The sequence below is a fragment of the Salvelinus namaycush genome, chromosome 27 (assembly GCF_016432855.1).
Source record: "Salvelinus namaycush isolate Seneca chromosome 27, SaNama_1.0, whole genome shotgun sequence".
Classification (NCBI taxonomy): Eukaryota; Metazoa; Chordata; class Actinopteri; order Salmoniformes; family Salmonidae; genus Salvelinus; species Salvelinus namaycush.
In genome coordinates, this window is record NC_052333.1 from 35133705 (window position 1) to 35158114 (window position 24410).

The 24410-nt window shown below is 42.6% G+C and overlaps 1 protein-coding gene across 1 annotated transcript in view; it reads left to right on the top strand.

Moving 5' to 3' along the window:
• Nucleotides 1-1092: 1092 nt before the first annotated feature.
• The window catches only part of LOC120022385 (histone-lysine N-methyltransferase 2B-like), a 40301-nt gene continuing 16983 nt past the window's right edge, over nt 1093-24410 (top strand). Inside the window, exons 1-14 of the mRNA XM_038966276.1 lie at nt 1093-1441; nt 1808-1896; nt 2868-2975; nt 3100-3213; nt 3429-3575; nt 3672-3764; nt 4148-4265; nt 5049-5162; nt 5523-5707; nt 5880-5984; nt 9077-9187; nt 9452-9528; nt 17305-17489; nt 19002-19099. Coding sequence (XP_038822204.1) covers nt 1093-1441; nt 1808-1896; nt 2868-2975; nt 3100-3213; nt 3429-3575; nt 3672-3764; nt 4148-4265; nt 5049-5162; nt 5523-5707; nt 5880-5984; nt 9077-9187; nt 9452-9528; nt 17305-17489; nt 19002-19099 — 1893 coding nt within the window. The remainder of the gene's footprint in view (nt 1442-1807; nt 1897-2867; nt 2976-3099; nt 3214-3428; nt 3576-3671; nt 3765-4147; nt 4266-5048; nt 5163-5522; nt 5708-5879; nt 5985-9076; nt 9188-9451; nt 9529-17304; nt 17490-19001; nt 19100-24410) is intronic.

Consider the following 24410-nt stretch of genomic DNA (forward strand, 5'->3'; position numbering starts at 1 on the left):
CATGCGCTCTCTCTTTGTTTTTAGACATTGCTGATGACGCCTCTGATCAGGAAATCGAGAGCATTCAGGAGCACAAGACAAGACAGAAGCACAAGTACAGCAAGCAGCGCAAGTTAAAGCGGAACTATAACGAGGTTGGTCCTGGGGGTCGTGCCACCCGCTGTGGGTCCTGCCAGGGCTGCCTCCATGAGGGTGACTGCAGCACCTGCTTCAACTGCCTGGACAAGCCCAAGTTTGGAGGGCCCAACACCAGACGCCAGTGCTGTGTGTAAGTGCTCCTACTTTTCATTTACTCATGGACAAACACACACTGTATTTTTACTTTCTAGCTTCAGCTGTGGTTGCCTTGTGTACAAATTGAACGTGGTACCCGTTTTTAAAATGATAAATATTTCCCTGTGCCACCAGGTTAAAGCGATGTGTTCGGATTGAGGCAAGGAAAGTAAAGCGTGGCGTCAAGCCATTCACAGGTTTGTAGGTGTTATGTTTAATACGTCTGTATTTATATCATTTTACATTTGAGTCATTTAGCAGACTCTTGTCCAGAGCATCGTACAATTAGTGCATTCGTCTTAAGATCGCTAGGTGAGACGACATCATCACAATCGTATCAAGTACATGTTTAATTGTCAGCAAAGTCAGTGCTCGTAGGACAAGTCAAGTGCCTTTTTGGGGGATGGGGGGGGGGCTCTTTAAAAAAAAATGTCATGTACTCTTCAAAGAGGCAGGGTTTCAGATGATTCCGGAAGATTGGCAGGGACACCGCTGTCCTGACTGTTAAGGGGAAGCGTGTTCTACCATTGGGGTGCTAGGAATTAGAAGAGCTTTGACTGGGCTGAGCGGGAGCTGCCCTGCTATAGGTGGAGGAACGGAGTGCATGGGTTGGGATGTAGGGTTTGAGCGTAGCCTGAAGGTAAGGAGGGCCGGTTCCCCTTGTTGCTCCGTTGGCAAGCACCAGGGTCTTGAAGACGATGCGAGCTTCAACTGGGAAGCCAGTGGATCAATTACTAATGACTACAAGCCACTTGTGTGTGTTTGCTGTTACTACCAATTACAATTACATTGACACTGTTAACTGAAAACCACACGAACATGGTGGTCTGCCTCATGGCCCAAATATTCAGCCAATCATTTCAGTGTTACCATTGGGCTTCAATTTGTTGTGCAGTCCTTTCGAGGCGGCGGCGCAGGTCATCAGCCAATGTCTTTAAGTCCAATGATGACGAGGGGTCGGTGTCCTGGGAGGAGGGAGAGGCAGAGGAGGGGTTGGACCCGGCAACCCCTGGAGACTGCCTGAGCCCGTCCACCAGAAAGCAGCCAAGGCGGAACGTGACACCTCGCTCCTACAGCAGCCTGCTGAAGTCAGACTCGGACGAAGACACGGGCGGAGAAGCAGCAGTCAAGAGTCCTGTAAAGAATCCTGTCGCCCCAAGCAACCAAGGTAATGCCGTACACAGGGGTAGGGGCCTTAGTGTATGATGAAAATATAGGTCAATGCATATTCGTGCTTCTCCTGTTGAGTTGCACCACAACAAGATCCATTGAACTCCATCTTTGAAATGTAGTGATTTGACAGGTGGAGTTGAAGGATTTATAGCCATTAGCCAGGCAGATCAGAAGAAAAGGGTTGGATGTTAGAGACCATAGTGATTTGAGGATGACAAGTGTTTGAGGATAGAAGTGCAGGTCAGAAATGCCAAAATACCATTGAGTGGTTTCAGGGTATTGGTTTGAGGTAGAGAGTTTGTTATTCGTGTGTTAAAACCCACTTGCTCTCTGACTGATGCTGCTCGCTCTGATCTCCTAGCTCCAGAGGAGGGCCCAGTGCCCAGTGACGTAAGGCACCGCAGACCTGGGCCGCCCAAAGGACCGCTGGGCCGACGCAGAGCCGACAAGGTAATTACCCGTAGAACTGCCTCTGCCTGACATTACTCACCCACGTTAAATCAAAACGACTACTATTAGATTAACTGATCAGTCTCTCACACTCTAACCTCCTCCTCTGTATGCAGGAGTGAGCAGCTCCAATAACCACTCCCATCAGAATTCATAATCAAATGTGCACTGTCTATTTTCTACTGCTGTCCCCATCTTTTTGGTGCTGAAGCTTAAAATGTAATGTTAGTGTTCTAATACAAGTCTGACGTTGGGAAAAGCTTATGCCCTTCCTTTCACATCAATCGCCGACGCATGCATTTATACCGTCATTCAAAAATCCTCTGGATCCTCTGCAATCTTGATGACTTTTTCTGGAATCCAAAGACGCCGTGACTCGGTGTTTCTTTTGACAGGCATGATCTCGCTCGCTCTCACTCACAGTTAACTACTGTGGGTAATGGGTCCTCTTTCTTTCTGGTTTGACTAGGCATGCTTTAACAATGATTAGCATATCTAACCCTCTCTTAACTCCTCTCCTTCACTTCTCCTATCTACACTTTTCTCTCAAAGCCAAAGGTAGTTTTGGTGGCTCGCCTCTTTTCCTCTACCTTGGTGCCGCTACCCCGCCACCTAGCATGTGACCGTGGTCGTGCTGTAACGCTGGTCCCCCTCTTTGGCTTAAGCATTCCCCCCCTTCACATGCACAGGGGAGCAACTCAGAGGAGCACCATCCAGGGCTGCTGGTCACAGAGAGCCACATAACAAGGAGCCCCAGCGAGCCCTGCCCACCCAGGATCCCACCGTTGCGGTTACAGTGGCGGCTGCAGGTGCAGCTGCAACGGTTGCCCCCATGTGTGGTGCAGTCGGTCATGCAGGAGGAGGAGGAGCCAGAGGAGGAGTCTTCACAGGAAGAGGAGGAGACTATTGTTAAAGAGGCGGTGCTGCAACATAATCCCAGAATTGATCCCCACTATGTCCTTCGTTCCCAGAATGCCGCAGAACACACACCAACTAACATCCTCGCCACCCTAGTCAACGGACTCCCCCAAAAGGGCCACTTGAAGACCGGGACGCACCGGATCCGCGTAGACTTTAAGGTGAGGGTCTCTCTTTCAGATTATTTTATTAGCTCGAAATACCATTTGTAAATATTGCCATCTCCCTCCCGTACAAACAGTCATTAAGTCACACTATTATTGTGTTCTCTCTTCTTTCTCCCAGGAGGACTGTGCCGTCCAGAACGTGTGGTTGATGGGCGGTCTGAGTATCCTCACCTCCGTCCCAGTCACCCCTCATCCTGTCTGCCTGCTCTGTGCCAGCAAAGGACACCATGAGGTAACCATGGAAATGCATTTACAGAATATGCTGTGCCTGTGTTAGAATAATTACATTTCATTGTAGATAAGTTTGACTGCTTTGAAGGAAACTAGGAACCACACAGGAGGCGGCGTAGGCTTACTGAAGAGCTACCCTGGGTTATCTGGGAAAACAGTAGGTTTAGTGCAATATGTGTTCTCCTGGTGCTTGACTGCCTTACCACCTCCCCTCAGATGATCTACTGCCAGGTGTGCTGCGAGCCCTTCCACAGCTTCTGCCTCTGGCCGGAAGAGCGACCCCAGGAGGAGAACAAGGAGAACTGGTGCTGCCGCCGCTGCAAGTTCTGCCATGTGTGCGGCCGGAAGCACAAGAACAACAAGGTGTGCATGTCAGCAGGATCCTCAAAAGTGAACTGAGATTTGGTAGTGTTTTCACCCCCAACTTTCACATTTTAAATGTACTGTTTCTTCCTTTAGCCTGTGTTGCAGTGCAGGAGGTGTCAGAACTGCTACCACCCCTCCTGTCTGGGACCCACCTACCCAAAGCCCATCAACTGTAACATGCCCTGGGTAAGTACCAGGAATGCATTATTTATATTTCTGTGTAACTTTTTTTTCTCTCTGATCCCCATTCTGATTTACCACCATGTTTTAACTGTACTGTGGGTGAATACCCCCCCCGACACCACACACACACACACACACACACACACACAAGCCCGACGCTCGAATCAACACAGGGTAAGCCACAGCGGAGCAGTTTTTCGGGGTGAAGTACCTTGCTCAAGGGCACAACAATGGTGGATATGCTAGTAATGATCTGAAACAGCAACCCTCAGTTCTCAGCCAATTCAGTTCCCATTTTTCTTCGCCCTAACCTGGACTTGAACCAGCGACCTTCCGGTTACTTGTCCATCTCTCTAACCTTTGGGCTACCTGCCCCCGTGTCCCAGGTGTGTATGACGTGTATCCGGTGTAAAAGCTGTGGAGTGACACCAGGGAAGACCTGGGACATGGCCTGGAACCACGAGCAGGACCTCTGTCCCGACTGCAGCACGCTCCACGTCAAAGGTAGGACCTCAGCGAAACATTACAATCTGTGTATAACTAGTAAGACGTAATGTGGTATTAACCAGAATATTACAGATGAGACACAAATGTTCATGATGTTACCACGGTAACGTGACTTGTTCGTGCCTGTGAGATTGAGTCTGGCTAGTAGAAGCGCTGTCTTCTCTTCCCTAGCAGTTGGAACTCAAACATTGAAAAACAACCTAGCTTGTGAACAAAACATTGTACATTTCCAAGAAACATTTCATTAGACTTTCATTTCAAGTAAATTAGAACAACTTTTATGCCTGTGCACAGCGTTTCTTAAAATGAATCTTTCACTCAGCTCTTCACGTGCGCACAGCCCCCAGCCAGGCGGGGTTGCAGTGCGAGGTGGGATAGGCTATATAGGATTCGTAGTCCTTTGACTTTGTGAGATAATTTTACCAGCTATGAAAGATATATATATAATCACCTAGCAGCATTTATTTGACTATAAATGTGATCATACTGGACTATTTTTATTCACAAATGTGTCCTGAAATGCTTGCGCCGTCGAGCCCTGACCAGCCGCCAACATGGCTGGTGATATAGACATCTTACCCGCCAATGACTAAATTGACCCGCAGGTGGTGGGTGTTGATTTCGTGACCTGAAGGTATAGACAAACTCCAGGAACAGTCCAAGAAGAGAGGGATGAGAGCAGTTGTATAGCTGATCCTTTGTCAGGACCTTCTTGTCATGTTATGTATTTGTTTAATTTCCCCATTTGATTACTGTAGTACATCTGATTTGTTTTACAAGGGAACTTCTGCACCATCTGCTCCAAGTGTTACGAGGAGAAGGACCACAACAGTCAGATGATGGAGTGCTCCAGGTGTAGCCACTGGGTACATTCTAAATGTGAAGGGCTCTCTGGTGAGTGGGACTAATATTTCAGCTTTAAAACTGTCTTCATCAAGGGGATGTACAGCAGGGGTGGCCAACACTCATCACAGAGGGTTTCTGGTTGGTATGCAGGCTTTTGCTTCAGCCCTACACTTGATCCAGCTACCACACACACCTGATCCAGAAATCGGGTGTGTTAGAGATAAGGGCTGGAACAAAATCCTGCAAGAGGGTAGCTCTCCAGGCGAATGGGTGACCACCGCTGTGAACAGTATGTAGGGGAAGATGCCACCTCAATCAAAATATAGGCCCTAATTTGAGGGATCAGAACAACTCTCACTATAAATCCACTCCATGACATTGACATTTTTCCTCTCTTTTGTCTGTCAGATGACCTGTATGAGATCATGTCCAGCCTGCCAGAGAGCGTAGTGTACTCCTGTACACCCTGCAGCCAATCACAGCCCGGCTCCTGGAAGGATGAGCTGAAGGACAGGCTGAGGGCGGGGCTAGAGAAGGTGCTGGCCAACCTCCTTTCTGACTCCTCTGCCCAGCACCTGATCACCTGCAGGGAGGTACGGACTGCCTCCATCACAGTAGAGTCATCAAGTAGTCACGAGTCAGACATACTCTCGCTCTGTATCCAAAAACAACAAAAATGTTTAGACTGTCTTATCTATTGTATATCCCTCAACGCTGACCCTCTGACAGCAGTCTCCATGTACTATGCTGTTATTTCCCCTGTAGTGTGAGGAATCCACCGAACCAGATGCTTTCAGGGACAAACACCAGCCCATCTGCGACCTACATGCCGTGGGTCAAAAATTTGAAGGGCGACAGTACACTTCTCTGGTGAGATACCTCAGTCCTTTTTAAACATTTGAATTATGCCACATGAAAACTATTTAGACCTAGAGGTTGTCGATTTTGCTCTCAGGGCATCAATATTGTACTCTTTTCAGACCACATTCTGGTCACTTTCTACAGTCAGTGCCTTCAGAAAGTATTCACACCCCTTGACTTTTTCCACATTTTGTTGTTACAGCCTGAATTTAAAATGTATTAAATATAGCTTTTGTGTCACTAATCTACCCACAATACCACATAATGTCAAAGTCGAATTTTGTTTGTAGAAAACTCTAGAAATTATTAAAGAATTAAAAGCTGAAATGTTTTGAGTCAATAAGTATTGACTTTGTTATTGCACGCCTAAATAAGTTCAGGAGTAAAAATGTGCTTAACAAATCACATAAGTTGCATGGACTCATTCCGTGTTCAATAATAATGGTCAACATGGTTTTACCCCACACACATCTGTAAGGTCTCTCAATCGAGTAGTGCATTTAAAGCACAGATTCAACCACAAAGATCAGGGATGTGTTAGGTTTTAAATTAACCGAGTAAAAACTCACGGACGATTGTTAAAGCTCAAGCCAAGTTTATTCCCCCAAAGGGTCAGACAGCTGATCAGACAAAGACATGTTTCCACCAGCACAAGTATATATACCCCCCTTTAGGTGGAGTCTCCTCCTCCCCTCTAAACATTACATCTTTGTTGCTAGGCAGGAAGTTAAGTGATGCGGGCAGTAAACTGTTCCTTCTCCCTTAATCTGACCTGACCTTAGCCCCCATTCCTCACCAATCCATATCTCTCCATCCTTATCAGTGACTGACTGAAACCATGTGATTGCCTTTCCTTTTTTCAGTACATTCCAAGCTTAATTGCCTCCACCATATACATTCCTCCATTAACTTCTGGTGTAGAAACCACACTATGGCACTCTTCATTTCCATAGGATACCTGATGATAAACAATATTTCAAGTTTAGGAGTCAGAACGCGTCAGTAGTTTTTTTCAATACCTCGCAAAATAGGGCACCGATTGATAGATTTGTCACATGCCCCGAATACAACCAGTGTGGCAAGACTTGAAAATGGTTGTCTAGCAGTGATCAGCAATCAACTTTTTAAAATAATAATGGGCAAGTATTGTACAATCCAGGTGTGCAAAGCTCTTAGAGACCCAAAAAGACATAGCTGTAATTTCCGCCAAAGGTGCCACTACAAAGTATTGACTGGGTGTATACTTATGTAAATGTGATATTTCTGTATTTCCTTTTCAATGAATTTGCTAACATTTATAAAAACGTTTTTACTTGGTATTGTGGGTGAAAATAATTATATATTTAAGCCATTTTGCATTCAGACTAAGCAACGATGTGGAATAAGTCACATTGTTGTTATAGTCTGAAGGCACCGTCTACATTTTGGTCATTTAGCAGATGCTCTTATAGCTCATATAGACGCTCTAATAGTACAGTAAATTGAATCCTATGTGTTGTGATAATTGCGTTGTTTGCTCTATAACCTGTTAATTCATATGCCTTGCGACTGTGATATATAGGCCTAAAGTCAGAGACAATAAAAAGTCACAGTGGCAGAATCACACCTTTTTGTTTTATCACAAAGCCGTATAGCAACCTCTGTCCACAAAGCATATTGCATGTACAGTAACAGACAGTACATGACCTACAGCATGGTCAAGCAGGTTAATGCTTCCTACATGTTCGGACCGCTAAACAACTACTGATTTCGAACACAGAGAGTTACCACAAGTCACAAAGAAAACAGGAGGTGCTTACACTATTCCAGCACCATTTATTTAAACTTCCACATCATCAAATCACCTCCGCTTAGTCTAACACAGTGACAAATAAAAGATACCAAAAACAAATTTAGTCCAATCAACGTAAGCTGTGGCTGTCGATGGTTCTGATTTTTATGTGTGCATGTTCGTGCAAGTAGATAAAACATGACTCGCTCTACTTGTAGAGAAATGCCAATGCCATCCTCCTCTTTCATGTTGATGAAACGGTCTAACTCTGTCATACAGTACACACTTTATTTTTTGTTGTCCTAGGCTATCTGGCTAAAATGCTTGCTCGCTAGCCTAACTTCAATTCACGGGCAACGTTAGCTAGTTAACATTACCCTTCTACATCTAGCTACATATTGAACTTCCAGCCTCTCAGGCCAGGGGCACAACAATAAATTAGTTAATGGTTGGATCAGAATTGCCGTTATAGTCATTGGCTAGTACGGAGAATTAAGAAAAACCACATCGCCAAATCCCTGTTTCCATCCATGGCTAATTTAGGAAAGGGCCCATTTTTAGCTAAGTGACGTATGCTCTCAATGGGATTTGATAGGATGCCAAATCCAAGCTGGCTTCCCTTGACACTTATTTTTGTTGGTGCGCCAGGACCATTCACAGTTCCGCTCGCTCAGTTTAGCTTAATGCTGATTGGCAATTATTATTATTTATTTATTTTTGTCAAGGGAGGTCAGATGCTCGCTGGCTTCCCTTGCCTTGAATGCTACGGGCGGCAACAATGTCATACTCATTTGGACCAGACGGCATCAGAAAGTTTGCCTACACGTAGAGAGACAGAGGGGCGCTGTTTCGCTCGCTCTGATGCTTTTTCCTGTGAAATACATTCAGCTTCTTGCGAATTTAAGAAACATTATGAAACGCAGAGACTAAATGTATATATAGATTTTTTGGGGAAGCCTGGCTTACCTTGGCATCCATTAATACACACCACTGCGTCTGTCTCCTAAACTTGACAATGTTCTTCCTTTTCTTTTGCACCCCAGTATCTCTACTTGAACATCATCATCTGCACATCTATCACTCCAGTGTTAATGCTAAATTGTAATTATTACGCCTCTATGGCCTATTTATTGCCTTACCTCCCTAATCTTACTACATTTGCACACACTGTACATATACTTTTTATATTGTGTTATTGACTGTACGTTTGTTTGTGTCGCACTGCTTTGCTTTATCTTGGGCAGGTCGCAGTTGTAAATGAGAACTTGTTCTCAACTGGTTAAATTAAGGTGAAATTTAAAAAAAAAATCTGCTTTTGTCAACCAATCAGAAATCGTTCCATGAGGATGTTGTCATGGTGATGAGGAAGTGGTTGAAGGAGGAGTCGTCTCTCCCTGAGGGCCTGAGTCCCACCTGTTTGGCCAGGTCTCACTACCTGAAGGTTAGTAGAAAGACCTTTCCTCCATTAATGCTATAGACATTGTTATGGGCCATACTTGGCCAAATCATTATTGTTTGTTTGCCTATTTACTCAGATTAGTAGTGTCCGCATTCAAAAAATTGATTTTCTGAGCTATTTGATTAATTTTTTCAATTAATAAAACAGCATAAAATAACTCTGAAAGTCTCTCTAGTGGACCTTTTGCGTATTGACTCCCCTTAATGATGTACAAAGATCACTCACTGAGTATATCTGTCCTTTCAGTTGCTGGAGGAGACTTTCAGTTGGTTTCATAGCCAAGATCAGAAAATGTGGGACCCACTCTCCAAAGATTTCCCAAGGTAAATGGATACGCTATGTGATATGACTGTGTATGTTATACATTTTGACCGACTTTCTCACATTTCCGCCAAGAAGAAAAGAAAAATAATCTCCCTGAACAAATCAACTATGACAAGAAATAGTTTTGCCTAAAGATAAAGCAAGCATAGAATACTTGTTTTTAAAAAGCTAGCAAAGAATACTACTTTAACCCCCTAGAGTCGATCTCCGCACCCCCATGGGAGTCTTATTAGCAAAATTAATTTGGGCTGATTTCAAGTTTTCATAGCAATCGGTAATCGTCATTTTTGGATGCCAATTATGGCCGATTACATTGCAATCCACGAGGAGACTGCGTGGCAGGCTGACCATCTGTTACGCGAGTGCAGCAAGGAGCCATGGTAAGTTGCTAGCTAGCATTTAAACTTATCTTATAAAAAACAATCAATCTTAACATAATCACTAGTTAACTACACATGATTGATGATATTACTAGTTTAACTAGCTTGTCCTGCGTTGCATATAATCAATGCGGTGCCTGTTAATTTATCCTCAAATCACAGCTTACTTCGCCAAACGGGTGATAATTTAACAAAAGCGCATTCGTGAAAAAAGCACTGTCGTTGCACCAATGTACCTAACCATAAACATCAATGCCTTTCTAAAAATCAGAAGTATATTTTTTTTAACCTGCATATTTAGTTAAAAGAAATTCATGTTAGCAGGCAATATTAACTCGGGAAATTGTCACTTCTCTTGCGTTCAGTGCAAGCAGAGTCAGGGTATATGCAGCAGTTTGGGCCGCCTGGCTCGTTGCGAACTGTGAAGATAATTTCTTCCTAACAAAGACCGTAATTAATTTTCCAGAATTTTCCATAATTATGACACAACATTAAAGGTTGTGCAATGTAACAGCAATATTTTGACTTAGGGTTGCCACCCGTTAGATAAAATACGGAACGGTTCTGTATTTCACTGAAAGAATAAACGCTTTGTTTTTGAAATGATCGTTTCCGTATTTTACCGTATTAATGACCTAAGACTCGTATTTCTGTGTGTTTATTATATTATAATTAAGTCTATGAATTGATATTTGATAGAGCAGTCTGACTGAGCGGTGGTAGGCAGCAGTAGGCTCGTAAGCATTCATTCAAACAGCACTTTCCTGTGTTTGCCAGCAGCTCTTCGCAATGCTTGAAGCACAGTGCTGTTCATGACTTCAAGCCTATCAACTCCCAAGATTAGGCTGGCAATACTATAGTGCCTATAAGAACATGACGCCCAGACAGCCAATCTGAAAACGTCTGTCTGTAGCGTACGAACAGTTCGGGCTACACACTAATATGACCCCTTTGTGGAAAGGTGAGACTCAAGAACACATACATGTTGTGTTGCTCTAGGACGCCCACAGGCCTCACAAGACTCATCTGAAGCTCCCCCGTACCAGTTGAAATTTTATTTCTATGTGTATATATATACAGTTGTAGTCGGAAGTTTACATACACTTCGGTTGGAGTCATTAAAACTCGTTTGTCAACCACTCCACAAATGTCTTGTTAACAAACTATAGTTTTGGCAAGTCGGTTAGGACATCTACTTTGTGCATGACACAAGTAATTTTTCCAACAATTGTTTACAGACAGATTATTTCACTTATAACTCACTGTATCATAATTCCAGTGGGTCAGAAGTTTACATACACTAAGTTGACTGTGCCTTTAAACAGCTTGGAAAATTCCAGAAAATTATGTCATGGCTTTAGAAGCTTCTGATAGGCTAATTGACATCATTTGAGTCAATTGGGGGTGTACCTGTGGATGTATTTCAAGGCCTACCTTCAATCTCAGTGCCTCTTTGCTTGACATCATGGAAAACTCAAAAGAAATCAGCCAAGACCTCAGGGAAAAAAATTGGGGACCTCCACAAGTCTGGTTCATCCTTGGGAGCAAATTCCAAATGCCTGAAGGTACTACGTTCATCTGTACAAACAATAGTATGAAATTATAAACATGATGGGACCACGCAGCTGTCATACCGCTCAGGAAGGAGACATGTTCTGTCTCCTAGAGATTAATGTACTTTGGTGTGAGAAGTGCAAATCAATCCCAGAACAACAGTAAAGGACCTTGTGAAGATGCTGGAGGAAACCCGGTACAAAAGTATCTATATCCACAATAAAACGGGTCCTATATTGACATAACCTGAAAAGCCGCTCAGCAAGGAAGAAGCCACTGCTCCAAAACCGCCATAAAAAAGCCAGACTACGGTTTGCAACTGCACATGGGGACAAAGATTGTACTTTTTGGAGATATGTCCTGTGGTCTGATGAAACACAAATAGAACTGTTTGGTCATAATGACTATTGTTATGTTTGGAGGAAAAAGGGGGAGGCTTGCAAGCCGAAGAACACCATCCCAACCATGAAGCACGGTGGTGGCAGCATCATGTTGTGGGGGTGCTTTGCTGCAGAAGGGACTGGTGCACGTCACAAAATAGATAGCATCATGAGCCAGAAAAATTATGTGGATATATTGAAGCAACATCTCAAGACATCAGTCAGGAAGTTAAAGCTTGGTCGCAAATGGGTGTTCCAAATGGACAATGATCCCAAGCATACTTCCAAAGTTGTGGCAAAATGGCTTAAGGACAACAAAGTCAAGGTATTGGAGTGGCCATCACAAAGCCCTGACATCAATTCTATAGCAAATTTGTGGGCAGAAGTGAAAAAGCGGATGCGAGCAAAGATGCATACAAACCTGACTGTTACACTTGCTCTGTCACGGAGGAATGGGTCAAAATTCACCCCTTATTGTAGGACGCTTGTGGAAGGCTACCCAAAACGTTTGACCCAAGTTAAACAATTTAAAGGCAATGCTTCCAAATTCTAATTGAGTGTATGTAAACTTTTGACCCACCGGGAATGTGATGAAAGAAATAAAAGCTGAAATAAATCAGCATTGAAGGTCCCTCGTACTATTATTCTGACATTTTACATTCTTAAAATAAACTGGTGATCCTAACTGACCTAAGACAGGGAATTTTTACTCGGATTAAATGTCAGGAATTGTGTGAACTGATTTTATATGTATTTGGCTGAGGTGTATGTAAACTTCCGTTTTCAACGGTATGTGTGTGTATATAGATATGTGTGTGTGTGTGTGTAACACTGTTTAGTGCCAAAAATAAGGGGTTAAGTACATGTAATAAAAAATCTATTATTGTTTCCTGATCTTTCTTATACTGTATCACTCAGATATACAGTGTATTCGGAAAGTTTTCAGACCTCTTCACTTTTTCACATTTTGTTACGTTGCAACCTTATTCTAAAATGCAGGAAATTGTATTTTTTCCTCATCAATCTAAACACAATACCACATAATGACAAAGCAATTTTTTTGAGAATTTATATTAAAAATATTGAGACTCAAAATTGAGCTCAGGTGCATCCTGTTAACATTGAGCATCCTTGATGTTTCTTCAACTTGTAGTCGACCTCGAATCAAATTGATTGGACATGATTTAGAAAGGCACACATTTGTCTATATAAGGTCCCACCGTTGACGGTGCATTTCAGAGCAAAAACCAAGCCCTGAGGTCGAAGGAATTGTCTGTAGAGCTCCGAGACAGGATTGTTTCGAGGCACAGATCTGGGGAAGGGTAACAAAACATATCTGCAGCATTGAAGGTCCCCAAGAACACAGTGGCCTCCATCATTCTTAAATGGAAGAAGTTTGGATCCACCATAACTCTTCCTAGAGCTGGCTGCAGTGCCAAACTGAGCAATCGGTGGAGAAGGGCGTTGGTCATGAAGGTTACCAAGAACCTGATGGTCACTCTGACATGGCTCCGGATTCCTCTGTGGAGATGGTTGTGCTTCTGGAAGGTGCTCCCATCTCTGCAACACTCCACCAGTCAGGCCTTTATGGTAGAGTGGCCAGACAGAAGCCGCCACTCAATTAAAGGCGCATGACCGACCGCTTGAAGTTTGCCAAAAGGCACCTAAAGGACTCTAAGATTCTCTGGTCTGGTGTAAATAAGATTGAACTCTTTGGCCTGAATGCCAAGGGTCATGTCTGGGTGAAACCAGGCAAACCTGGCACCATCCCTACTGTGAAGCATGGTGGTGGCGGCAGCATCATGCTGTGGGGGTTGTTTTTTAGTAGCAAGGACTGGGAGACTAGTCAGGATCGAGGGAAAGATGAACTGAGCAAAGGACAGAGATCCTTGATGAAAACCTGCTACAGAGCGCTCAGTACCTCAGACTGGGGTGAAGTTTCACCTTCCAACAGGACAACGACCCTAAGCTCACAGCCAAGACAACGCAAGAGTGGCTTTGGGACTCTGAAGTCTCTAAATGTCCTTGAGTTGCCCAGCCAGAGCCTGGACTTGAATCCGATCAAACATCTCTGGAGAGACCTGAAAATAGCTGTGCAGCAATGCTTCCCATCCAACCTGACAGAGCTAGAGAGGATCTGCAGAGAAGAATGGAAGAAACTTCCCAAATACAGGTGTGCCAAGCTTGTAGCTTTATACCCAAGAAGCCTCAAGGCTGTAATCACTGCCAAAAGTGCTAAAACAAAGTACTGAGTAAAGGCTCTAAATAGTTATGCAAATGTGACATTAACTTCACATTTTTTAAAACCTGTTTTTGCTTTGTCATTATGCTGTATTGTGTGTGTGTATTGTTTTTTTTTTTAAATCAATTTTAGGTCAAGGCTGTATTGTAACACAATGTGTGAACAGTGAATGGGTCTGAATACTTTCTGAATATGCACTGTATAACAGACACTTCAGAACAAACTTCCTTTAGATTTTTTGGGGGGGGACTATTTGTTGTTCCATGTAGTGAATCAAAGTTATTCAATGCGCTTGTATAGGCTAATAGCATTAAGGCCAAATAATTCAATAATTGTTTTATATATTTCTTTGATACTTCAAAGAAATGATCGATATGACAACAGCCAGTGAAAGTGCAGGGCGCCAAATTCAAACAGAAATCTCATAATTAAAATTCCTCAAACATACAAGTATTATACACCATTTTAAAGATAAACTTGTTGTTAATCCTACCACAGTGTCCAATTTCAAAAAGGCTTTACGACGAAAGCATACCATGCGATATGTTAGGTCAGCACCTAGTCACAGAAAAACACAGCCATTTTCCCAGCCAACGAGAGGAGTCACAAAAAGCAGAAAAAGAGAAAATGAATCACTAACCTTTGATCTTCATCAGATGACACTCATAGAACTTCATGTTACACAATACATGTATGTTTTGTTCGATAAAGTTCATATTTATATCCAAAAATCTGAGTTTACATTGGCGTGTTATGTTCAGTAGTTCCAAAACATCCGGTGATTTTGCAGAGCCACATCAATTTACAGAAATACTCATAATAAACATTGCTAAAAGATACAAGTGTTATGCATGGAATTATAGATAAACTTCTCCTTAATGCAACCGCTTTGTCAGATTTCAAAAAAGCTTTACGGAAAAAGCACATCATGCAATAATCTGAGTACAGCGCTCAGAGACCAAAACAAGCCATACAGGTACCCGCCATGTTGTGGAGTCAACAGAAGTCAGAAATAGCATTATAAATATTCACTTACCTTTGATCTTCATCAGAATGCACTCCCAGGAATCCCAGTTCCACAATAAATGTTTGTTTTGTTCGATAAAGTCCATAATTTATGTTCAAATACATCCTTTTTGTTCAAGTTTAGTTCACAAATCCAAATTCACACGGCGCAGGCACTTAGTTCAGACGACAGTTCCATTACATTTTGTAGAAACATGTCAAACGATGTGTAGAATCAATCTTTAGGATGTTTTTATCATAAATCTTCAATAATATTCCAACCGGACAATTCCTTTGTCTTTAGAAAGGAAAAGGAACGCAGCTAACTCTCACGGGCGTGCGCCTGACTGAGCTCATGGCATTCTGCCAGACACCTGACTCAATCAGCTCTTATTCTCTCCTCCTTCACAGTAGAAGCCTGAAACAAGGTTCTAAAGACTGTTGACATCTAGTGGAAGCCTTAGGAAGTGCAATCAGACCAAATTTTACACTGTATATTGGATAGGCAAAGACTTAAACCTACAAACCTCAGATTTCCCACTTCCTGGTTGGATTTTTTTCTCAGGTTTTTGCCTGCCATATGAGTTCTGTTATACTCAGACATCATTCAAACAGTTTTATAAACTTCAGAGTGTTTTCTATCCAAATCTACTAATAATATGCATGTCTTAGCTTCTGGGCCTGACTAGCAGGAAGTTTACTCTGGGCACCTTATTCATCCAAGCTACTCAATACTGCCCCCCCCAGCCATAAGAAGTTAAAATTCTAAATCAAATAGCAAAATTATCATATATATGACACAATTAAAACAATTCCAGATATAAAGTATGTAGACACCAAATGAATGGATTTGTCTATTTCAGCCACACCTGTTACAGACATGCAATTGCCATAGACAAACATTGGCAGTAGAATGGCCTTCTGAAGAGTTCAGTGACTTTCAATGTGGCACCATCATAGGATGCCACCTTGCCAACAAATCATTTCAGAGAATGCTACCTGCCCCAATACATGGTGCCAACTGTAAAGTTTGGTGGAGGAGGAATAATGGTCTGGGGCTGTTTTTCATGGTTAGGGCTAGGCCCCTTTAGTTCCAGTGAAGTGTAATCATAACGCTACAGCATACAATGAAATTCTAAATGATTCTGTGCTTCCAAATATGTGGGAACAGTTTGAAGGCCATTTCACGGGGGCATGACAATGCCCCCGTGCACAAAGTGCGGTCCTTACAGAAATGATCTGTGTGGAAGAACTTCAAAGGCCTGCACAGAGCCCTGACCTCAACCCCCATTGAACAACTTTGGGATGAATTGGAACGCCGACTGCGAGGCAGGCCTAATCGCCCAACATCTGTGCCCGACCTCACTAATGCTCTTGTGGCTGAATGGAATCAAGTCTCCGCGGCAATGTTCCCAACATCTAGTGGAAAGCCTTCCCATAAGAGTGGAGGCTGTTATAGCAGCAAGGGGGACCAACTTCATATTAATGCTCATGATTTTAGAATGAGATGTGTGATGAGCAGGTGTCCACATATTTTTGGTCATGTAGTGTAGCTTAGTAGGAACCCCCCCCCTCCTCACTCTTCAGGCTTAGACTGTTTAGTGCCAAAAATAAGGGGTTAAACACAAATATTTCCTGATCTTTCTTAAATCTAATATTTTTTATTTATATTTTAAATTATTTAACCTTTTATTTAACTAGGCAAGTCAGTTAAGAACAAATTCTTATTTACAATGACGGCCTACACCGGCCAAACTCGGACGACGCTGGGCCAATTGAGCCACCCTATGGGACTCCCAATCACTGCTGGTTGTGATACAGCCTGGATTCGAACCAGGGTGTCTGTAGTGACGCCTCTAGCACTGAGACGCAGTGCCTTAGATATAGCACAGACACTTCCAAACAAACTTTCTTTTAGAATATTTTTTTGTGTGTGTGTGGGGTGAATAGATTATCTCTATTGAATCATATTTGTTGTGTTTGTATGTGCTAATAGCAGTAAGGCAAAATACTATTTTTCTTGTATGTTTGCTACTTAAATGGGTCGTACAATTCCCAAATCAAATAGCTAAATGATCCTTGGTATGACCTTAAAACAATATCATATAGCTTGCAGCACGCCTCCTTCCCCTGACTTAGACAGGATTTAGACTCTTATGGGTTAAAAATTGTTTGCTCTGTTGCTGAGCAAGTCTGCCCCCTCTTCTGTCTCAGTGGTATGCTCCCCGAGGCAGTTCTTCCTCCATCTATGGAGCACAGCTATGCACAGTGGCTGGAGAGGACGTACCAAGTTACCAGGGGTTCAGGGTTTCTCCAGCAGGGGAACAGCATCCCTCCCCCATCCTCAGTCACCACCCATCAGCCCTGGGCGCTGGAGGGCGTCCCACTCAAATCCCAAGGTATGTAGTCTATGGCTGTTTCCCAAATAGGGAGTCTGGTCATAGGCATAGGGCTATGGTCAACTGTAGTGCACTATACAGCTCTGTAAATTAAGATACCACTGCAGAATGATCAGTTTCTCTGGTTTTACTATTTATAGGTATGTGTTTGGGTAAAATTAATTTAAAAAAAATATTCTATAAACTACTGACAACATTTCTCCCAAATTCCAAATAGAAATATTGTCATTTAGAGCATTTATTTGCAGAAAATGACAACTGGTCATAAATAACAAAAAAGATGCAGTGTTGTCAGACCTCGAATAATGCAAAGAAAATTAGTTCATATTCGTTTAAACAACACAATACTCGTGTTCAGAAATCATAATTTGGTGGAATAACCCTGATTTTCAATCACAGCTTTCATGCGTCTTGGCATGGAGCATTGTCCTGCTGGAAAAACCAATCCTCGGAGTTGGGGAACATTGTCAGAGTAGAAAGAAAAGTTTTCTTCCAGGACATTGGGTGCGAGACCTGGAAATGCCTACAAGCCACAGTGTCTCGCACCCACTGAAATTTGGTGGAGGATCGGTGATGATCTGGTGGTGCTTCAGCAAGGCTGGAATCGGGCAGATTTGTCTTTGTAAAGGACACGTGAATCAAGCCACATTACGTACAAGGTTGTCCTGGAAGAAAACTTGCTTCTTTCTACTCTGACAACCAATCCTCAGAGTTGGGGAACATTTTTCCAGCAGGACAATGCTCCATGCCACAGAGCCAGGTCAGTCACTGTGTGGATGGAGGATCACCAGATCAAGACCCTGTCATGGCCAGCCCAATCTCCAGACCTGAAACCCATTGAAAACCTCTGGAATGTGATTTAAGAGGAAGATAGATGGTCACAAGCCATAAAACAAAGCCGAGCTGCTTAGATTTTTGCGCCAGGAGTGGCATAAAGTGACCCAACATCAATGTGAAAGACTGGTGGAGAGCATGCCAAGACGCATGAAAGCTGTGATTGAAAATCAGTGTTATTCCACCAAATATTGATTTCCTAAGTTGAAACATTATTGTGTTTAAAAATGAATAGGAACTCATTTTCTTTGCATTATTCGAAGTCTGACAACACTGCATTTTCTTTTGTTATTTTGACCAGTTATTTTCTGGAAATAATGCTCTAAATTATCTAAAAATGTTTTTTTGGAATTGGGGAGAAATGTCAATAGTTTATAGAATAAAACAAAAATGTTAACTTTAACCAAACACATACCTATAAATAGTAAAACCAGAGAAAGTGATCATTTTGCAGTGGTCTCTTAATTTTTTTCCAGAGCTGTGTTAGGAATAGGGTGCCATTTGGGACAAAGCTTATGTCCTAGTCTTTAAGCAGACATGTAACCCCATTCACCAGCACAAGAAGATCTTTGTAGTGTGTAAAGAAATTGAGTGCAATGACTGATTTCGCATTTCCCTTGATCCTAACAATGTGAATGGTCAATTAAATAATTAATGTGTTTGGTGTATCTTGTCTAGGTACAAATGGTGCTGTAACCGGTGCCCTGGAACTCGACCGGACCAAAGATGAGAGGCAGTGTGCACTCTGCCAACAGTGTGGTGACGCCACACCCAACGTGAGTTCTTCTGCCCACCTCTGTACAGATCCCACTCAGTAAAACCGGATATCATATATAGTGCATTCGGAAAGTATTCAGACCCCTTAACATTTTGTTACATTACAGCTTTATTCTAAAATTGATTAAAAAAGTCAAATCAATCTACACACAATACCCATAATGACAAAACAGGTTTTTCAAAATGAAATATCACAGTATTCAGACCCTTTACTCAGTAATTTATTGAATCACCTTTGGCAGAGATTACAGCCTTCGCTCTTCTTGGGTATGACGCTGCAACCTTGGCACACCTGTCTTTGGGGAGTTTCTCTCATTCTTCTCTGCAGATCCTCTCAAGCTCTGTCAGGCTGGGGAGCGTCGCTGCACAGCTATTTTCAGGTCTATCCAGAGATGTTCGATCGGGTTTAAGTCCGGGCTCTGGCTGGGCCACTCAAGGATATTCAGAGACTTGTCCCGAAGTCACTCCTGCGTTGTCTTGGCTGTGTACTTAGGGTCGTTGTCCTGTTGAAAGGTGAACGTTCGCCCCAGTCTGAGGTCATGAGTGCTCTGGAGCAGGTTTTCATTGAGAATCGCTCTGAACTTTGCTCTGTTCATTTTTCCCTTGATCCTGACTAGTCTCCCATTCCTTGACACTGAAAGTCATCCCCACAGCATGATGCTGCCACCACCATACTTCACTGTAGGGATTGTGCCAGGTTTCCTCCAGACGTGACGCTTGGCATTCAGGCCAAAGAGTTCAATTTTGGTTTCATCAGACAAGAGAAACTTGTTTCTCATGGTCTGAGAGTTCTGAGGTGCCTTTTGGCAAACTCCAAGCGGACTGTCATGTGCCTTTTACTGAGGAGTGGCTTCTGTCTGGCCACTCTACTATAAAGGCCTGATTGGTGGAGTGCTGCAAAGATGGTTGTCCTTCTGGAAGGTTCTCCCATCTCCACAGAAGAACTCTGGAGCTCTGTCAGAGTGACCATCAGGACCTTGGTCACCTCCCTGACCAGGGTCCTTTTCCCCCGATTGCTCAGTTTGGCCGGGCGGCCAGCTCTAGGAAGTGTCTTGATGATTCCAAACGTCTCCATTTAAGAATGATGGAGGCCACTGTGTTCTTGGGGACCTTCAATGCTGCAGACATTTTTTTGGTGCCCTTCCCCCAGATATGTGCCTCGACACAATCCTGTCTCGGAGCTCTACGGACAATTCCTTCGACCTCATGGCTTGGTTTTTGCTCTGACATGCACTGTCAACTGTGGGACCTTTTATATAGACATGTATTTCTTTCCAAATCATGTCCAATCAATTGAATTTACCACAGGTGGACTCCAAATTGTAGAAACATCTCAAGGATGATCAATGGAAACAGGATGCACCTGAGCTCAGTTTCGAGTCTCATAGCAAAGGGTCTGAATACTTAGTTGAAGTCGGAAGTGTACATACACTTAGGTTGGAGTCATTAAAACTCGTTTTTCAACCACTCTACAAATTTCTTGTTAGCAAACTATAGTTTTGGCAAGTTGGTTAGGGCATCTACTTTGTGCATGACACAAGTAATTTTTCCAACAATTGTTTACAGACAGATTATTTCACTTATAATTCACTGTATCATAATTCCAGTGGGTCAGAAGTTTACATACACTAAGTTGACTGCCTTTAAACAGCTTGGAAAATTCCAGAAAATGATGTCATGGCTTTAGAAGCTTCTGATAGGCTAATTGACATAATTTGAGTCAATTGGAGGTGTACCTGTGGATGTATTTCAAGGCCTACCTTCAATCTCAGTACCTCTTTGCTTGACATCATGGGAAAATCAAAAGAAATCAGTTAAGACCTCAGAAAAAAAATTGTAGACCTCCACAAGTCTGGTTCATCCTTGGAAGCAATTTCCAAACGCCTGAAGGTACCACGTTCATCTGTACAAACAATAGTGCACAAGTATAAACACCCTGGGACCACGCAGCCGTCATACCGCTCAGGAAGGAGTGAAAAGTGCAAATCAATCCCAGAACAACAGCAAAGGACCTTGTGAAGATGCTGGAGTAAACGGGTACAAAAGTATCTATATCCACAATAAAACGGGTTCTATATTGACATAACCTGAAAAGCCGCTCAGCAAGGAAGAAGCAACTGCTCCAAAACCGCCATAAAAAAGCCAGACTACGGTTGCAACTGCACATGGGGACAAAGATCGTACTTTTTGGAGAAATGTCCTTTGGTCTGATGAAACAAAAATAGAACTGTTTGGCCGTATTGACCATTTATGTTTGGTGGGAAAAGGGGGATGCTTGCAAGCTGAAAAACACCATCCCAACCGTGAAGCACGGTGGTGGCAGCATCATGTTGTGGGGGTGCTTTGCTGGAGGAGGGACTGGTGCACTTCACAAAAGAGATGGCATCATGAGGCAGGAAAATTATGTGGATATATTGAAGCAACATCTCAAGACATCAGTCAGGAAGTTAAAGCTTGGTCGCAAATGGGTCTTCCAAATGGACAATGACCCCAAGCATACTTCCAAAGTTGTGTCAAAATGGCTTAAGGACAACAAAGTCAAGGTATTGGTGTGGCCATCACAAAGCCCTGACATCAATCCTATAGAAAATGTGTGGGCAGAACTGAAAAAGCGGGTGCGAGCAAAGATGCCTACAAACCTGACGCAGTTACACCAGCTCTGTCAGGAGGAATGGGCCAAAATTCCCCCAACTTATTGTGGGAAGCTTGTGGAAGGCTACCCAAAACGTTTGACCCATGTTAAACAATTTAAAGGCAATGCTACCAAATACTAATTGAGTGTATGTAAACTTCTGACCCACTGGAAATGTGATGAAAGAAATAAAAGCTGAAATAAATCATTCTCTACTATTATTCTGACATTTCACATTCTTAAAATAAAATGGTGATCCTAACTGACCTAAGACAGGGAATTTTTACTAGGATTAAATGTCAGGAATTATGAAAAAAATTAGTTTAAATGTATTTGGCTAAGCTGTATGCAAACTTCTGACTTCAACTGTATGTAGATAAGGTATTTCTGTTTATTTATTTTGAATACATTTCTAAAAATTACAACGGTTTTCGCTTTGTCATTATGGGTTATTGTGTGTAGTTTTCTGAGGATATATGTATATATTTGTATCAGTTTTTAAATAAAACTAATGTAACAACGTGGAAAAAGGGAAGGGGTCTGAATACCCTCCGAATGTATTAGTGTTTCTCTTTGAGTACCTCCAACAGAATGTAATGTTATGACGATAACTACTGTTCCCTGAAGGAGGGAAACGACGTACAATGGGGGAGTCGCACTCTCGTAACATCGGCCGAAGTATCTAAAATCTGACAAGGCCAATGAAATTTGCGCCTTGCTGGAACCCCCTCATTCCACAGTTGATAAGCGTGAGGCTTGTATTCATTCCTTCAATTGATAAAGCCTCACAAAAGTATGTGATGATGCCCGACTCGCCGCAGCACAAATATCTCCTACAGTCAACTCTTTAAACAACGCCAGAACCCTGGTGGAGTGGGTACGTACACCGCTAGGTAACCCTTGCTGCAATATTTCAGGGAGATGGCCTCCACAATCCAGTGGGAGAGACACTCCTTGGTCACTTTCAGTGCCTTCAGAAAGTATTCACACCTAGGGCTGTGGCGGTCACGAAATTTTGTCAGCTGGTGATTGTCAAGCAAATAACTGTCAGTCTCACGGTAATTTACCGTTTAATTAACAAACACATTTAGCATCTCCTGGCTTCCACGCACAGCCTACAAGCCACTGATGCAGACCTTTGGAACATCTACTTTTTTTTTAAAGTCTAATAAAGTCATGTAATATAGCCTACACCTTCACAATAAATTCATTTATTTTAGACAGGTCTAAAGAAGCATGATTTGAAGAAAATGTAGTCTTATTTCAGAACAGAATTTGCATACTCTGAGTTGGCCTGATGTGGCTATGCCAAATGGCTGTGGGCTACACTAATTCATTTAGCAGACAAGATTTGCTTAGAATTCCGTGGCATTATTTTATAATATGAAGAATACAATTGAACAAAGCTGATTTAAAATAGAAATTATATTTTCTCCAAACGATTTGACGGAGTGCGCACGTGGCTATTCTGTGTTGAGCGGTTAACAAAGAAATACCTATTCCTATATGCTTAATTTAGAGTTACATTAATTACTTTAGTTGTTCTACAAACGTTGGGCTATATGTTTCAATCTTTTAATACATTGTAATGCTGCATGATGCGACTCTATGATTTGAAAAAAAGTCACTTGAAAGGCATATATTTTAGTTTTTATTTCACCTTTATTTAACTAGGTAGGCCAGTTGAGAACAAGTTCTCATTTACAACTGTGACCTGGCCAAGATAAAGCAAAGCAGTGCGACACAAACAACAGAGTTACACATGGGATAAACAAACGTACAGTCAATAACACAATAGAGAAGTCTATATACAGTGTGTGCAAATGAGGTAAAATTAGGGAGGTATGGCAATAAATAGGCCGTAGTGGCGAAGTAATTACAATTTAGCAATTAAACACTGGAGTGATCGATGTGCAGAAGATGAATGTGCAAGTAGAGATACTGGGGTGCAAAAGAGCAAAAAATAAATAACAATATGGGGATGAGGTAGTTGGATTGGCTATGTACAGGTGCAATGATCTGTAAGCTGCTCTGACAGCTGGTGCTTAAAGCTAGTGAGGGAGATATGAGTCTCCAGCTTCAGGGATTTTTGTAGTTCGTACCAGTCATTGGCAGCAGAGAACTGGAAGGAAAGGCGACCAAAGGAGGAATTGGCTTTGGGGGTGACCAGTGAAATATACCTGCTGGAGCGCGTGCTACGCGTGGGTGCTGCTATGGTGACCAGTGAGCTAAGGCTGGGCTTTACCTGCATGGAGCCAGTGGGTTTGGTGACGAATATGAAGCGAGGACCAGCCAACAAGAGCATACAGGTCGCAGTGGTGGGTAGTATATGGGGCTTTGGTGACAAAATGGATTGCACTGTGATAGACTGCTTCCAATTTGCTTGAAAGGCATGAGCTCTGCTTTGTTTTTTGCTCAGGCTGTACACACTTCATCAGTCACTCATTCACAATTTGACAAGCACTTCACTGCGGCATTCCGAGGTGCATGTTGAAGATTATTGGAAGAACTGTCCACATTTACTTTTCGTCAGCCAACAAGATGAGTAGGTCTAACGAACAGCAAAAGCACTAGTCTATGTCAATCTACTATCCCTCATAATAAAACGTAGGCCCAAATTAATACAACCACTAGCATTTTTTACGCGATGTGGCTGACGCAACAGATCAGAACGTTTA